Genomic DNA, 13,159 nt, shown 5'->3' with positions numbered 1-13,159 from the left:
AAAAGAACGGGCTCACCAAATAAGAAAACATCAAATCTTGATCCAATCCAGCCTTCAAACTTCAGGTTTCCAATGATGTCAAGTTCCAGCTTCTTGGAATTGAACCGCGACGTCCATTTACTGTTACTGTTGCTGCTGGGGAATGCTGACCGTGATGAAAACCAGAAAGGAACACCAAATTTTGAAGCTGTCACAAGTTCTTCAGATCTTGAGTGATGACTTTGAAGGTTTTACCGTTGAAAGGTTCCGTGGTTCCTCTGCCAATTGTAAAACAGTTGCTCAGGTTCTTGGCATGGACATTGAAACGCCGTGAGCCGTTCCTCTCTACACTTTCACTTTCACTTTTGAATTCGAACATTCAAATATTCTTATTAAATACTCCGCTAGAACCACTACCGGGGCACTTCCACAGCAACCAACACCAGTACCGGAATCACCGGAATCTGCCGGAATCACAATTTTGGAACAAATATTCAAAGAAAAAAAACGACAGCGAAAATCTTTGACGTCCTTCTTCGAGCGTAGCTTACTTCGATCTCATAAATTTTCAAACAAACCTTTTCACCCAAAAAAAATCTATCCGTTCTATTCTAACAAAAATCAAGCAGGATTCTAGCAGAAAATTTCTGCCAGCTCATTCTAGCAGGATTCTAACAGAAATCTAGCAGCTGGCCTGTCAGAACAGTTCTAGCAGCATTTTAGCAGGATTCTAGCAGAACCGGTTGATTTCGCCGGTTCTGCTAGAACCGGTTATTGCATTTGAGCTAGAATTGGGTCCTCAAATGAAGCTTAGATTGCTGATATTATTGTTTACAGCGATAAAGCTTATTTTTCTGAGTACAATGACCCTTTGTACGACCACAAAGAGTTTAAAATGGATTTTTAAATCAATTTTGAAAAATTATCCTCGCGGCCCTTCTTGACAGAAAAGCTCCTACTTGACAGCTCGTTCCAAGGGGATCCATCGAAAAAATGTTGTCTTGTCAAAAGAAAATTTGCATTAAAATGAAAAAAAAAAGTGAGCAGAAATGGTTTTTAATCGTGTTTTTTACCGTTGTACATAAAAATTGACATAGGGCTTTAGTACCCAATTCTTTGAGAATTCTTGCAAAAATCTGGCAGAATGATGGCACAGTTCTAGTAAGAATATTTTCGCTCTGTTAGAACTCTGTAAGAATCCTGCGAGAACGCCGTGACTGGGTAGCTTTAAAAGACAGCATTGTTTATCTAACAGATTTTTCCAGATAATTTTAGATCTAGAAAAAAAAGTTTTCTCCCAACGCCCATGCCCACTTGTTCCATTTGTCGGAGTTCGAAGCCCACAGTCCAACACCGCCGCAAAGAAAAAGAAAACTGTCACTTTTCCCCGTTGTTGCGATCTGTCAGTCAGTGTCCATCAGTCCATCCACAACTCCAGCACCAGCAGCTGATCCTTTTTCATGTTTTCCATCGTTCCGCGGAATCGCTTTTCCTGGTGAAATTCGCGACGGGCTTGCGCACTGGTGTTTGTGTTTTTCGTAAATTTCGTGAGACGACGACGATGATGGCTTGGTGCGTGTGTGGCGGAGTCGCAAAGTTTTAAGCCTGCTTCAAAAGTCACAAGTTTTGTCAGTGTCCCCCCTCGGATTATGTTTCATCGCCGTCGGAAAGAGTAGGGCGTGTTGTGTGTATCGTTACGGGAACCGTGCACCGTGGTGTTGGAACCGACGGTAGATGTGAGTCCGGGTGTGTGTGTCAAAGTGGAATTCAGACGCCCAGACACAGCAAAATGCCCAATCGAATTCGGCTGATGGTGGAAATGCATCGATTCGACTGTCATTAGGAGAGAGAGCGCAAAGAAACGCGAAACGTCTAGACGGGAAGATTAGGGTGCGGGGTTCCGCCGACACCGGTTCCGGAATTTTTCTGACGGCATCGATTCCATCGAATAACGTCGAATTAGACAGGAATTGCGACACCCCACCTAGAGTTTTTGTAACGCAACCTGCGGAATCAAGTGAAATCTACGACGACGACGACGACCATGGGATTCGTCAAAGATCCGTGCGGAATTGTTTGCGTGCTGGTGACCTACTTGGCCGTGATTTACGCCGACTATGTGGTGACCCGCTGGATCATTCTGCAGACCATGCAAAATAGGTGAGCCCATCATCGGAAGGGGGGAGGTCAAGGGCCTTGGTTGTGTCTTGTGATTTTCTTTAAAAATTGTTGTGGTGTTACATGTGGGGAGGGTGAGGCGTGAGGGGAGATATCTAATCTTATCGGACGGTTGGTGGCCGTAAGCTGGGGGTCATCGAAAGAAAAGCAACAACAAACTACAGAGATATGACTCACAAGATGGAATCGAAGCGATTGAAATCAATAATTTTGTTGACAAAGAGAAGGATTTCTGCAAAGGAGATCTCATAAGGCCCAGCGCATATGCATTTCAACATGACGAAGACCGTAATATTTAATTTCAAGTAATTTGTTGTAACTTTTAATTGAACGAGCAAAAAAATCTAATATTCTGATCAAAACGAGTCGTTTTTTTATATTTTTCATAATTCGGTTTATTTAATAAAATATGATAATATAAAATCGACGGGCCTAGCACTATTTTGTTGTTCACTATCTGTTCTATCAAAGACTAATTAAAAACATCAAAGCATTGTGCAGTAACAAGGCTAAACCAGCTGTCCCAATTCGCCCCATGTGTCCCGTTTCGCCACAGATGACGGTATGGAATCCAGCCCAATTAGGAGTCCTCATGTCAAGTTTTCTATAAAAATGAAAACAAGTTATTAAATCAAAATATTTAATTTTAGGCCGTTGCAAATATTTTTCAAAGTTGTTTGAACCACAACGCCTTAAATGTCGTTAATATAAGAAAAAATGTCCAACAATTCTAAACATCAAGGTTGCACTTCGGATCTTCCTGCTATTTTTAAAAATTAAATTTAAATCAAATCATCAAATCTGAACCAAACTTTATTAGCACCATAGGTCCAGAGAAAATTTAATAAAACAATGCCCAAAGTTAATAGCTCTGAATATGGATCATTTATTGAAGTTACGAGAAAACTTCATTCCTAAGAAAATATTTTCATAAAGGCTAAAGCAAAAATTAGAAACTAAACATCAAAACACCAAAAAAAGGGAAAACAAAAAATTGACGAATTCTAGATTTCTTCAAACATTGTTTTGCGAAAGTCACTCGAAACATTGCTGTCTGCCAAGCAGGAGATAAAAATCATATTCATAATAAGTAAAAATTTATAGGTACATATTTAATTTTATCTTAGCGGCAAGTGGAGGGGTTTTTCTTTCTTTTTTGATTTTTTGCCAAATTTGCCTGCGAAACTATTATTTTAACTCAGAGATGTAATTTAAATTTAATTTCTCTGATGTTATTTTAATACAATTGAAACATTTTGGGCTTTAAATAAATAATATTCTGAAAATATTCGTTTCAAAATTCATAAAAATAATAGAGAAATCCTTGAAAAGTGAAACAGCAAAAAAAGTTAATTTCAAAATACTCTTGAAATTCCCGACATTTCCTGAATCTCAAATAATGGGCACTTCTTATCTTAGGAATGATTTCAAACAAAAAATTCTTTGTAAAAAGTCAACATCAACCATCAAAAAAATCTAAATGAATTTTAAAAACATAAAACTATTGACAATTTTCGTAAAAAAGAAATTTAACAACAAATTCCTTTAAAAAAAACCTTTGAAAATTGAAGCACTCATTATTTTGATTCAAATTAGAAACAAAAACAATTAGTCTTTGAAAAATAACCGAAAACTTGATAATATTTATAATTTCAATGTTTATTTTTAAAATTGACAGTTTTTGGTACTTCGTTTCAACTGGAATTTGGAAATGACAGAAAGTTAAAGATAACTGAATTTTAAATTTTATTCTTAATTTTAAAACATGATTGCTGTTATTATTCGTTTTACTAAGTTTTCTTTTAAATTTTGTTATTGAATTTTTGAATAAATGTTGAGTTGTCCAGTTGTCAGTATTAAATTACCTTAATTTTTTTCTTTAATGAAAAAAAAAACATTTTGACAGGATTCGATGTTTTAACACTTATTTTATGTAAAATGTTTGTAAAAACAAATTCTTTAAACATATTTCCATTCGAGCTGTCACCTTCGGCGTGCTAACATCGTGTCGAATAAGTAGCTCTCGCGAAAAGTTAATTTATTACCGCTCCCGGTGTGTTCGCCAGCACCCTGGGGAAAAGAAAGCAGCCCAAGCCGCCGCCGCTACCCGGCGAAGGCTCACCCGCACGGGACAGTTCGTCGCAGATCCTGCAGCGGGTGAACTACAAAAAGGTCCGCAAACAGCAGCAGGAAATCGCCGTGACGACCCCGCTTTCAAGGCGCCATCGAAGAAATTCGCTCGGCGGAATCTCGTCGACTTCGGACCAGCTCAACAATCATCGTCCTGGCACCCAACCCGGAGGAGGCACTGGTGGTTTCCCGACGTTTAACCAGTACGAGGCGCTTGACTTCGACATCTCCGGCGACGATGAGGAGAACAACAACAATGGCGGCGATGGGGAAACTGCTGCCGCTGGTAATGGTGCTGCCGTTGGTAGTGTTGTGAAAAACCCGGTCCCTGTACCCACCAAGGTGAGATGTCCGCCGATCTTTGTCTACGGTTCCAGTGTCCCGGCACTCAACCGGCTTTTGTCAACAACCCAACTGGGCATCGACGACTACCACCTGCGGGTAAACAAAGGTCACATCCAGATCAGGGTGTCGACTAAAATTCACTTCACTGCTGTGGTGAGTAAATTGAAAAATTCCGACGTCCAGTTTTATACGCACGGAACCAGCGACGAAACACCGGTAAAAATTGTTCTTTCCGGGCTGCCTGTGTTCCCCGTCGAAGACGTGAAACTGGAACTCGAAAGTGTTTTTCTGCGCCCCACCAGCGTCCGCCAGATGGGGAAGTCGAAACACGGCGACTACGCGCTGTACCTGCTGCAGTTCGAGAAAGGAACGGTGAAACTCCAGGAGCTGCAACAGATCAAGGCCCTGTTCAACGTCATCGTTCGCTGGAGGCACTACTCCAAGAAGAAGTCGGATGTTGTCCAATGTTTCCGGTGCCAGCAGTACGGGCACGGGATGAGGAACTGCCATCTGGAGGCCAAGTGCGTGAAGTGTGGCGAGCGCCACCAGACGACCGCATGTGTACTCCCCGCGCGAGCCGACGTCGTGGTCAACGACGACCGCTCACAAATCCGCTGTGCTAACTGCAGCCAAAACCACACAGCGAACTACAAGGGTTGCCCCACCCGCCTCAAGTACCTGCAGGACTTGAAGGCCAAGAAGAAGACGAGTCCCGCCAGCAGAAGCAACGCTCCGAAGGTGTCTGCAGTTCCTGCGCCTGCCCCACGGCCACTGGGTGGCGACTTGAGCCAGCTGCTCGGCAGCATCGCGAATCCTGGGGTCTCGTACTCGCAAGCCGTGCAGGGCCAACCCGAGTCGTCAACCTTGTTCACCGTCGAGGAGTTCATGTGCCTAGCCAGTGAACTCTTCACTAGGCTTTCGAATTGCCAGTCGAAGGCCATGCAATTCCTCGCCCTTAGCGAGCTCATTATCAAGTTTGTTTATAATGGCCAACCTTAGCTCGCTGAAGGTGATGAATTGGAACTGCCGTTCCATCCGCAACAAGGTTGTGGAATTTTTCCACTTCCTCGAAGCTCACGAAATCGACATCGCTGCAATCACGGAGACCTGGCTGCAGCTCAACAACTCGGTGTACCACGAAAACTACACCATTGTTCGCGCGGACCGTAACTCGCTGGATGCTGCTCGAGGGGGAGGAGTTGCACTTCTGGTGCGTAACGGGATAAAGTACTCCAAGCTCGAAACTTCGACCCGGGCAATCGAGTCCGTTGGGGTCACGATCAATGTGGATCCCGCACCAGTGAACATCGTTGCTGTTTACTACCCTGGCTCGACACGCAGGGCAACGCTTTGTCAGTTCCGACGCGAAATACGGCAGCTCAGCAGCATCGATGGATCAGTCTTCCTGGTGGGTGATTTGAACGCGCGGCATAGGATGTGGAACTGCACCAGGGCCAACAAGGCAGGACAAATACTGCACCAAGAGTACGAGTCCAAGGACATCTACATACACGCTCCGGATACTCCCACCCGCTGCCCCGCTGGACGAGGGAGGCCTTCCACGTTGGACCTGGTCATCTCTAACAACCTGGTGCAGATGTCGAAGCCGATAACGCACGTCGAACTGTCGTCGGACCATCTGCCGGTCACCTTTACGATCGACGCTGACGTTCCAGTCGCCCCGGCTGGAAGACTCGTCCGATGCTTCGACAGAGCGAATTGGAGCACATTTGCTCGCTCGATCGAGCGGGAGGTCGACCTTAACGCAAGCTGGATCAACGATCTGGATCGCTCGGAGAAAATCGACGACGCCATCGACAAGTTCACCGCCATCCTCAAAGCAGCTGAGGAAGCCGCTGTCCCTTCGCGTAGGATCCTACCTCAGAAGAAGGACATTCCCGACGAGCTGAAGCTGCTAATCCGGCTGAGGAACGTGCGGCGTAGACAGTTCATCCGAAGACGGGACCCGCTCATCGGAGCGGTGGTGACCCACCTGAACAACGTCATCAGCACCAAAAGCGCCGAACACCGCTACAAAAACTTCGGCTCCTTGCTAAGGACGCTGAACAACGGCAGCAACAAGTTCTGGAAGCTTACCCGCAACCTCCGGAACACGGTCAAGTACAGCCCCCCGCTGAACGTCAACGGAGACCTCGTAGCGAGCCCTTCAGCGAAAGCCGAAGCGCTCGCGAGTGCATTCGCCGCTGCCCACAACAACGAGCAACCAGGTGATCCCGAAACATCGGCCGCTGTGGAGAACGCGCTTGGCCACATCCGAGCGACAACTCCTCCCGTGCCTCCGGCCGCCCTTGTCAAGCCGAAAGAGGTCAAGGCGATCATCAGCAAGCTCAAAAACCGAAAGTCTCCGGGGCAAGATGGAATCCGGAATACGTGCCTCAAGCAGCTGCCAAGAAAAGGGTTGGTCGTCCTGACCAAAATCTTCAACGCTTGCCTGGCCTTGGGCTACTTTCCGGCCGGCTGGAAACACGCGAACGTGATCGCCATCCCAAAGGCGAACAAGGACATAACCAATCCAGGTAACTACCGCCCGATCAGCCTTTTGAGCAGCCTAAGCAAACTCCTGGAACGGGTGATCCTCGCCCGGATAAACCGTCACCTAGAGACGGAGCAACTCATCCCACACGAGCAGTTCGGCTTCAAGCCGGGGCACTCAACGGTGCACCAACTCGCCCGTATCTCGGAGATGGTGAAGCGCGGTTTCCTGGCGGGGAAGTCGACCGGCATGATCCTTCTCGACGTCGAAAAGGCCTACGACTCCGTGTGGCAGGACGCCGTGGTCTACAAGCTCTTCCGCTCGAACCTCCAGCCGTTCCTGGTCAAGATCGTCGAGTCGTTCCTGACAAAGCGGTCGTTTACGGTGACGGTGAATGGCGAGCGTTCTTCCGTCCACAACATCCCCTTCGGCGTGCCCCAAGGATCAGTGCTGAGCCCGACTCTCTACAACATCCTTACCTCCGACGTGCCGATGATCGATGGAGTGTCGTACGCATTCTTTGCGGATGACACTGCATACTTGGCATCGGATAAGGACCCGAAGATCGTCGTCACCCACCTACAAGCGGCACAGAACAACCTCGAGGAGTTTCAGCGGAAGTGGCGCATCAAGCTGAATGCTGGGAAAACCCAGTCCATCTTCTTCACCAGGAGGCGTGCTGCTCGGCACCTTCCCCGCAGATCGATCAGCGTCAACGGCCAGCCTGCAACGTGGGACGACGAAGTCACGTACCTGGGTGTGGTGCATGACAAGAAGCTAAAGTACGACAAGCACGTGAACTACATCATCGGGAAGGTGGATCGGTCCACCAAAGCGCTCTACTCCCTGCTGAATCGGCGGTCGAAGCTGAGCATCAAGAACAAGTCGCTAGTGATAAAGTGCATCATCCGTCCAATGCTGACCTACGCTGCTGCGGTCTGGGGCAACTGCGCCAAATCGCACCGAAAGCGACTCCAGGTGAAGCAGAACAAGCTGCTCAAGATGGTGCACAACCTGGACCCGTGGTACCCGACCGACGATCTACACAAGCTGGCCGGCGTCGACACCATCGACGCAAGCATCGAAAAGGCAACGAGAACCTTCAGGACTTCATGTGGGATGTCAACGAATCCGCTCATCGAAGCACTCCTCCGTCAACAACTGTGATATTAGTTTTTAAGCCAAACATAGATCTAGGGTTTTTTCTCAAAATTTATTTTCCCTAAAAGAACACCCAGTTAGCAAAATCTAAACTTAGAAATATGTATCCTCCCTGCAAAGGCTTATGAATTGATCTCAGTTGAAAGGTTCTCCAAATCTCTGAATTGCAAATGTAACATCCTGGAGCAGAACTGTTAAATTCTAATAAAAACACAATTGAATTGAATTGAATTAAACATATTTGCAATAACTTAAACCAACATTTGTTGGATTTATTTTTTTGAAAATTCAATATTTTTTCATGTTTTCAATATGTAAAAAAAGTATTTGAATTCTTTCATTCAAAACGAATAACGAATGGATTTTGACTTTTTAAGTTTTCCGATAACTGAAAATCAAGCTTTATGTAGAGTAATTTACCCATACTCACCAAAAAGTTCAAGGGAATCATTTGGAAAAAAATATTTGAAATGACTTAGTGAATTTAGTTCAACAATTAAAAATATTTACAACAAAAAACATTGCCAAACTCAAGTTGGCATCGATGTGATAAAAGGAAACAGAATCCTACATTTATGCTAATCGGAGGTCCTAATCGTTAAAATTAGGCTCAATTTTTCATTAACTTTGTTGCAAACAAAAAAAAAAATTGATTCATAAAAAAATATTATAGAAATCTGTGTCAAATACATTCAGTGTTTATTATGATTTTTATGTCTTAAAAACCCTTTTCATTGTCAAATAGGAAAGGAACCCTAATTTTAAATTAAGTTACTAAAGTGAGTGAATTTAATTTGAAAATTGTACAAAATTTTACAAAATTATTCAAGAATTAGAATTTGTTTCAAGCAGTTATGGTTGAGATTCCCGACTTTCTGATAAAAAATAACAAATTCCCGACTTTCCCGATTTCTCGACTCAAGTGGCCACCCTGAATTAATTTAACAAAATTTAACTATCAAACCATTCAAATTTTTAATTTGCGTTCCAAAACTGCCCTCGAGGTTAAGCTGGCTGAGGACCACTGGGCTAGCGGGTGACGATTTTCAAGATTTTCAATTTCCCAGAAATCGAGAGTTGAATTTTGAAAAAATGAAATTGCAATTAATTGGGTACTAAAGCCCTATGTAAATTTTTATGTACAACGGTAAAATTCACGATTAAAAACCATTTCTGATCACTTTTTTTCATTTTAATGCAAAAAAAATATTGACAAGACAACATTTTTTCGATGGATCAACTATGGTCCCCTTGGAACGAGCTGTCAAGTAAGAACTTTTCTGTCAAGAAGGACCGCGAGGTTAATTTTTCCAAATTGATTTAAAAATCCATTTTAAACTCTTTGTGGTCGTACAAAGGGTCATTGTACTCAGAAAAATAAGCTTTATCACTGTAAACAATAATATCAGCAATCTAAGCTTCATTTTAGGACCCAATTCATAGTTATTCTATTAAACATCAAATTAAGCAATCCCGATATGTATAAGTTCTGTTTTTTGAAAATGTTTGCTGAATCTGCAAATACAAGATCATTGCTAGAGCTTTTTGGAAACAAGACTGTTGTGTTATTAATTTTTACAATTCATCATCCGCATTAAGTGATTTTTCTAACATATCTGTGTCCTGGTTCCCCTGTAAAATCCCGCAAAATTGACTAATTTGGTGAAATCCTACTATAGAACCACCCTTTAAAATATAATTTTCTCCCGTCTTTTTTTGTTTTGCAGCTTGTGGGCCCCCTTCCACGTGGTCACGTTCAACACGATCGTGTTCCTGCTGGCGATGGCCCACCTGAAGGCGGTCCTGCTCGACCCGGGCACCGTCCCGCTGCCCCAGACGCGCATCGACTTTTCCGACCTGCACTCGGAGCGAAACTACAACCGCGAGCACGAGGAGTGGACGGTTTGTACGCGGTGCGAGACGTACCGGCCACCGCGGGCGCACCACTGCCGGATCTGCAAGCGGTGCATCCGCCGGATGGACCACCACTGTCCGTGGATCAACAACTGCGTGGGCGAGCGCAACCAGAAGTACTTTTTGCAGTTTCTGATGTACGTGTGCGCGCTGGCGCTGTACTCGATCTTCCTGATCATCGCGTCGTGGGTGTACCCGTGCGAGAACTGCACGACGACGGTGCCGGAAACGCAGAGCCGGATGCTGCACAGCGTGCTGCTGCTGCTGGAGTCGGCGCTGTTTGGGCTGTTTGTGATTGCGATTATGGTGGACCAGATGCACGCGATTCTGTACGACGAGACGGCCGTTGAGGCGGTTCAGCAGAAGGGACCGTATCGGACTCATCGGCCGAAGATGGCGCTGCTGGCGGAGGTTTGCGGCCGTGGGCACCCGGTCATGTGGATGTTCCCGTGTGCTAGTTTGAATCGGAAGCTCCACGATGTGCCGCTGCTGAGCCATGACGTTTAAGAGGGGTCGTTTGAGGTAGGAGGTAGAACAGAGAATTGTACTCTATTTTGTGTTCCCGCGCGCTCTGTGTTAGAAGTATCATGTTTCGTTGCTTTTTCGAACGCGTTTCTGGTCACGCAGCAGGAGCCAGCAAAGAAAGGATTCGACCGTAAATCGGTGACAACTTAAAGAGTATATATATTTAGTATGTATGTATTAGTCATTTATGGAAACAAAAACGGGAGGGGGGTGTTGGGGTAGAAAAGCTAGATAAATATTTACGGCTTCCGGTGCACTGCGGAAAAGCAAGAAAAAACTCAAAGTAATGCCGAAGCTAATGCGTATCGAGGTGGGGTTGTCTTCCTTCGAGCTGTTTTTTGGTTTTAACGGTAATCGTGCCAGGTGCGCCAAGTTGTAAATGATTTTATTTCGACAGCCAGCATTAATACTATGATTAGTAAGCCAATTCGTTGCAACAATCGATTGAGAAGGATAACAAAAAACTTTGCATGTTGATGTGCTTTGAATATCAAAATCGAGTAAAACAAAATAGTTCCAGTAACTAAGAACAATTGAACAAATGACGTACAAAATGTGAACCACATTGTATTTAAAACCGTAGTCAGACCAACAAATCAAACTACTAAAATTAAAACTCATGAAAAAAACTTTGGTTTCTTTAGCAAACAAACAAAAACCTACTAGACATTTCTACCATCAATGTGACCTCAAGGAACGGAGGCCAAAACTAATGAAAACCAATATACTTCAACTACCTGACGGCACCCGAGTCACGGTTATTCTCCCACTTGACACCTCCGCCGCGCACGCACGCACCGAATTCAATTTCCAACATTCACATTCTTTACACCCGTTTACGAAAACTCAATCGGTCCGTAAATATTATAGGTTGCGAATTGTTAATTATTTTTAAGTGGATTTATTCTGTTGTAAATATTTTGCATTTTTTTTATTATTGTAGGATTGTAATATTTTTAGAATTGAGTTTTTTTAAAGGTGCGTTTCCCTTTTTGTTTCGTTTTGCTTTCCCATGATACTGTTCACCGAAACTTCCTGTCATACAATCGATGCGACTTTTGTAATTCATCAATTAGCAGTTAAGGCAACTCTTTACATGTATAAGCAATTCAAGGGTGAATGATATAAATTTAATCTAGCTTTTGTAAATAGTTTAAGATTATTCGGGTGGAACCGCAACGTTGAAACACTATCACGGTGCGATTGTTGAGAAGGAAAATACAAAAAGTAAAAAATACAAGATTCATTGCAGAATTTGAAATACCCAAAAAGGTTAATGTGCGAAACAAAAAAAAATCAAACAACTGGAATTCATTGCAGAAGCTCTCGAACAAACATCACACCTACAACTAATATATATATTGCAAAATCTATATATACACATAAAACATTTTAAAATAGTAATTCATGTGAAAAAAAAACAAACAGCAAACTGAATGCAATTCGAAATAATTGTCGTTACATTATACAAACCTAAGCGAACAGAGCTTCAAAAGTCACTAGGGATTAGAGAAGCGAACAAGTCTGATTAATGGGAAAGGGAAAGAGAATACTAAATAAGAGAAGAAGAAAAAATAAACCCGTTTGTGTGTGCAGAACAATTGCTGGAAAAAGTCGGAATTCAGGCGGAATCCCCGTTGGATTGGAAAGGAAAGGAGGAGAGCGAGCGAACGTGCAGAATGAAAGCAAGAAAATACATTTTTTATATTTATAAAAAGAAAGAAGAATAAAAAACCCAAAAATAAAAAAATCTAATTGGCACACCACCAAACGTACTCACGTAAATAGCATCACGTGCTGCCCGCCACCTACACAGTGCACAGACACACACACGTACACATCAACACCACCACCGCATACGACATCCACACATAGAAGAGGAAGAAACAAAAAACTTTCCTAATCATTGTAGTTCCCGTTTCTTGAAACAGAGAATACATGTCATGAGAGAAATGTGCAATAAATGGTGTAGAGTTACTTTTTCTGTGAGGAAATATTGAGAAAATTCCTGTTAACTTTTTATCTATTTTTTTCTGGTGTTTAGATTAGGAAATTGCACATAAGTTATTTATGTATGAAATAAAACAAATGGCTTGAAAACTTCTATGACAAAAAAAAATCTCAACGTTGCAAGCTGTAGATTATAATTAAGACTACTCAGCAAAAAAAGTAGTTATACTCTAAAAAATACCCATTTCTTTATTTAACTTTTTTTACTAAAAGTTTTATTCTAAAATTGTTATTTATTAATCTTCGAAAAAAATGTATATGTTTAAGAAGACTCAAAAACACATCTTTTGAGCAATATATGTGAAGGTGTAAAAACCTATTCCAGAGATATGAATTTTTGAAGAAATATTGATCAAGGTTTAATCAAATTTTTCGCAATTCGCAATTTTCAGTGTAAGAACGGGCCTTGACCGATCTTATGCA

At 43.1% G+C, this 13,159-nt stretch overlaps 1 protein-coding gene across 1 annotated transcript; it reads left to right on the top strand.

Moving 5' to 3' along the window:
- The first annotated feature begins 1,377 nt into the window (after positions 1–1,377).
- Positions 1,378–11,342, top strand: LOC120423101 (palmitoyltransferase ZDHHC3-A). The gene is made up of 2 exons (XM_039586779.2): positions 1,378–2,139; positions 10,015–11,342. The coding sequence occupies exons 1-2, from the start codon at positions 2,024–2,026 to the stop codon at positions 10,706–10,708; spliced, it is 810 nt and encodes a 269-aa protein (XP_039442713.1). The 5' UTR covers positions 1,378–2,023; the 3' UTR covers positions 10,709–11,342.
- The last annotated feature ends 1,817 nt before the right edge of the window (positions 11,343–13,159 follow it).

The sequence above is a fragment of the Culex pipiens genome, chromosome 2 (genome assembly GCF_016801865.2).
Source record: "Culex pipiens pallens isolate TS chromosome 2, TS_CPP_V2, whole genome shotgun sequence".
NCBI classification, from domain to species: domain Eukaryota; kingdom Metazoa; phylum Arthropoda; class Insecta; order Diptera; family Culicidae; genus Culex; species Culex pipiens.
The sequence above is the reverse complement of the archived record's forward strand: the minus strand, read 5'-3'. Positions and strand labels throughout refer to the sequence as shown.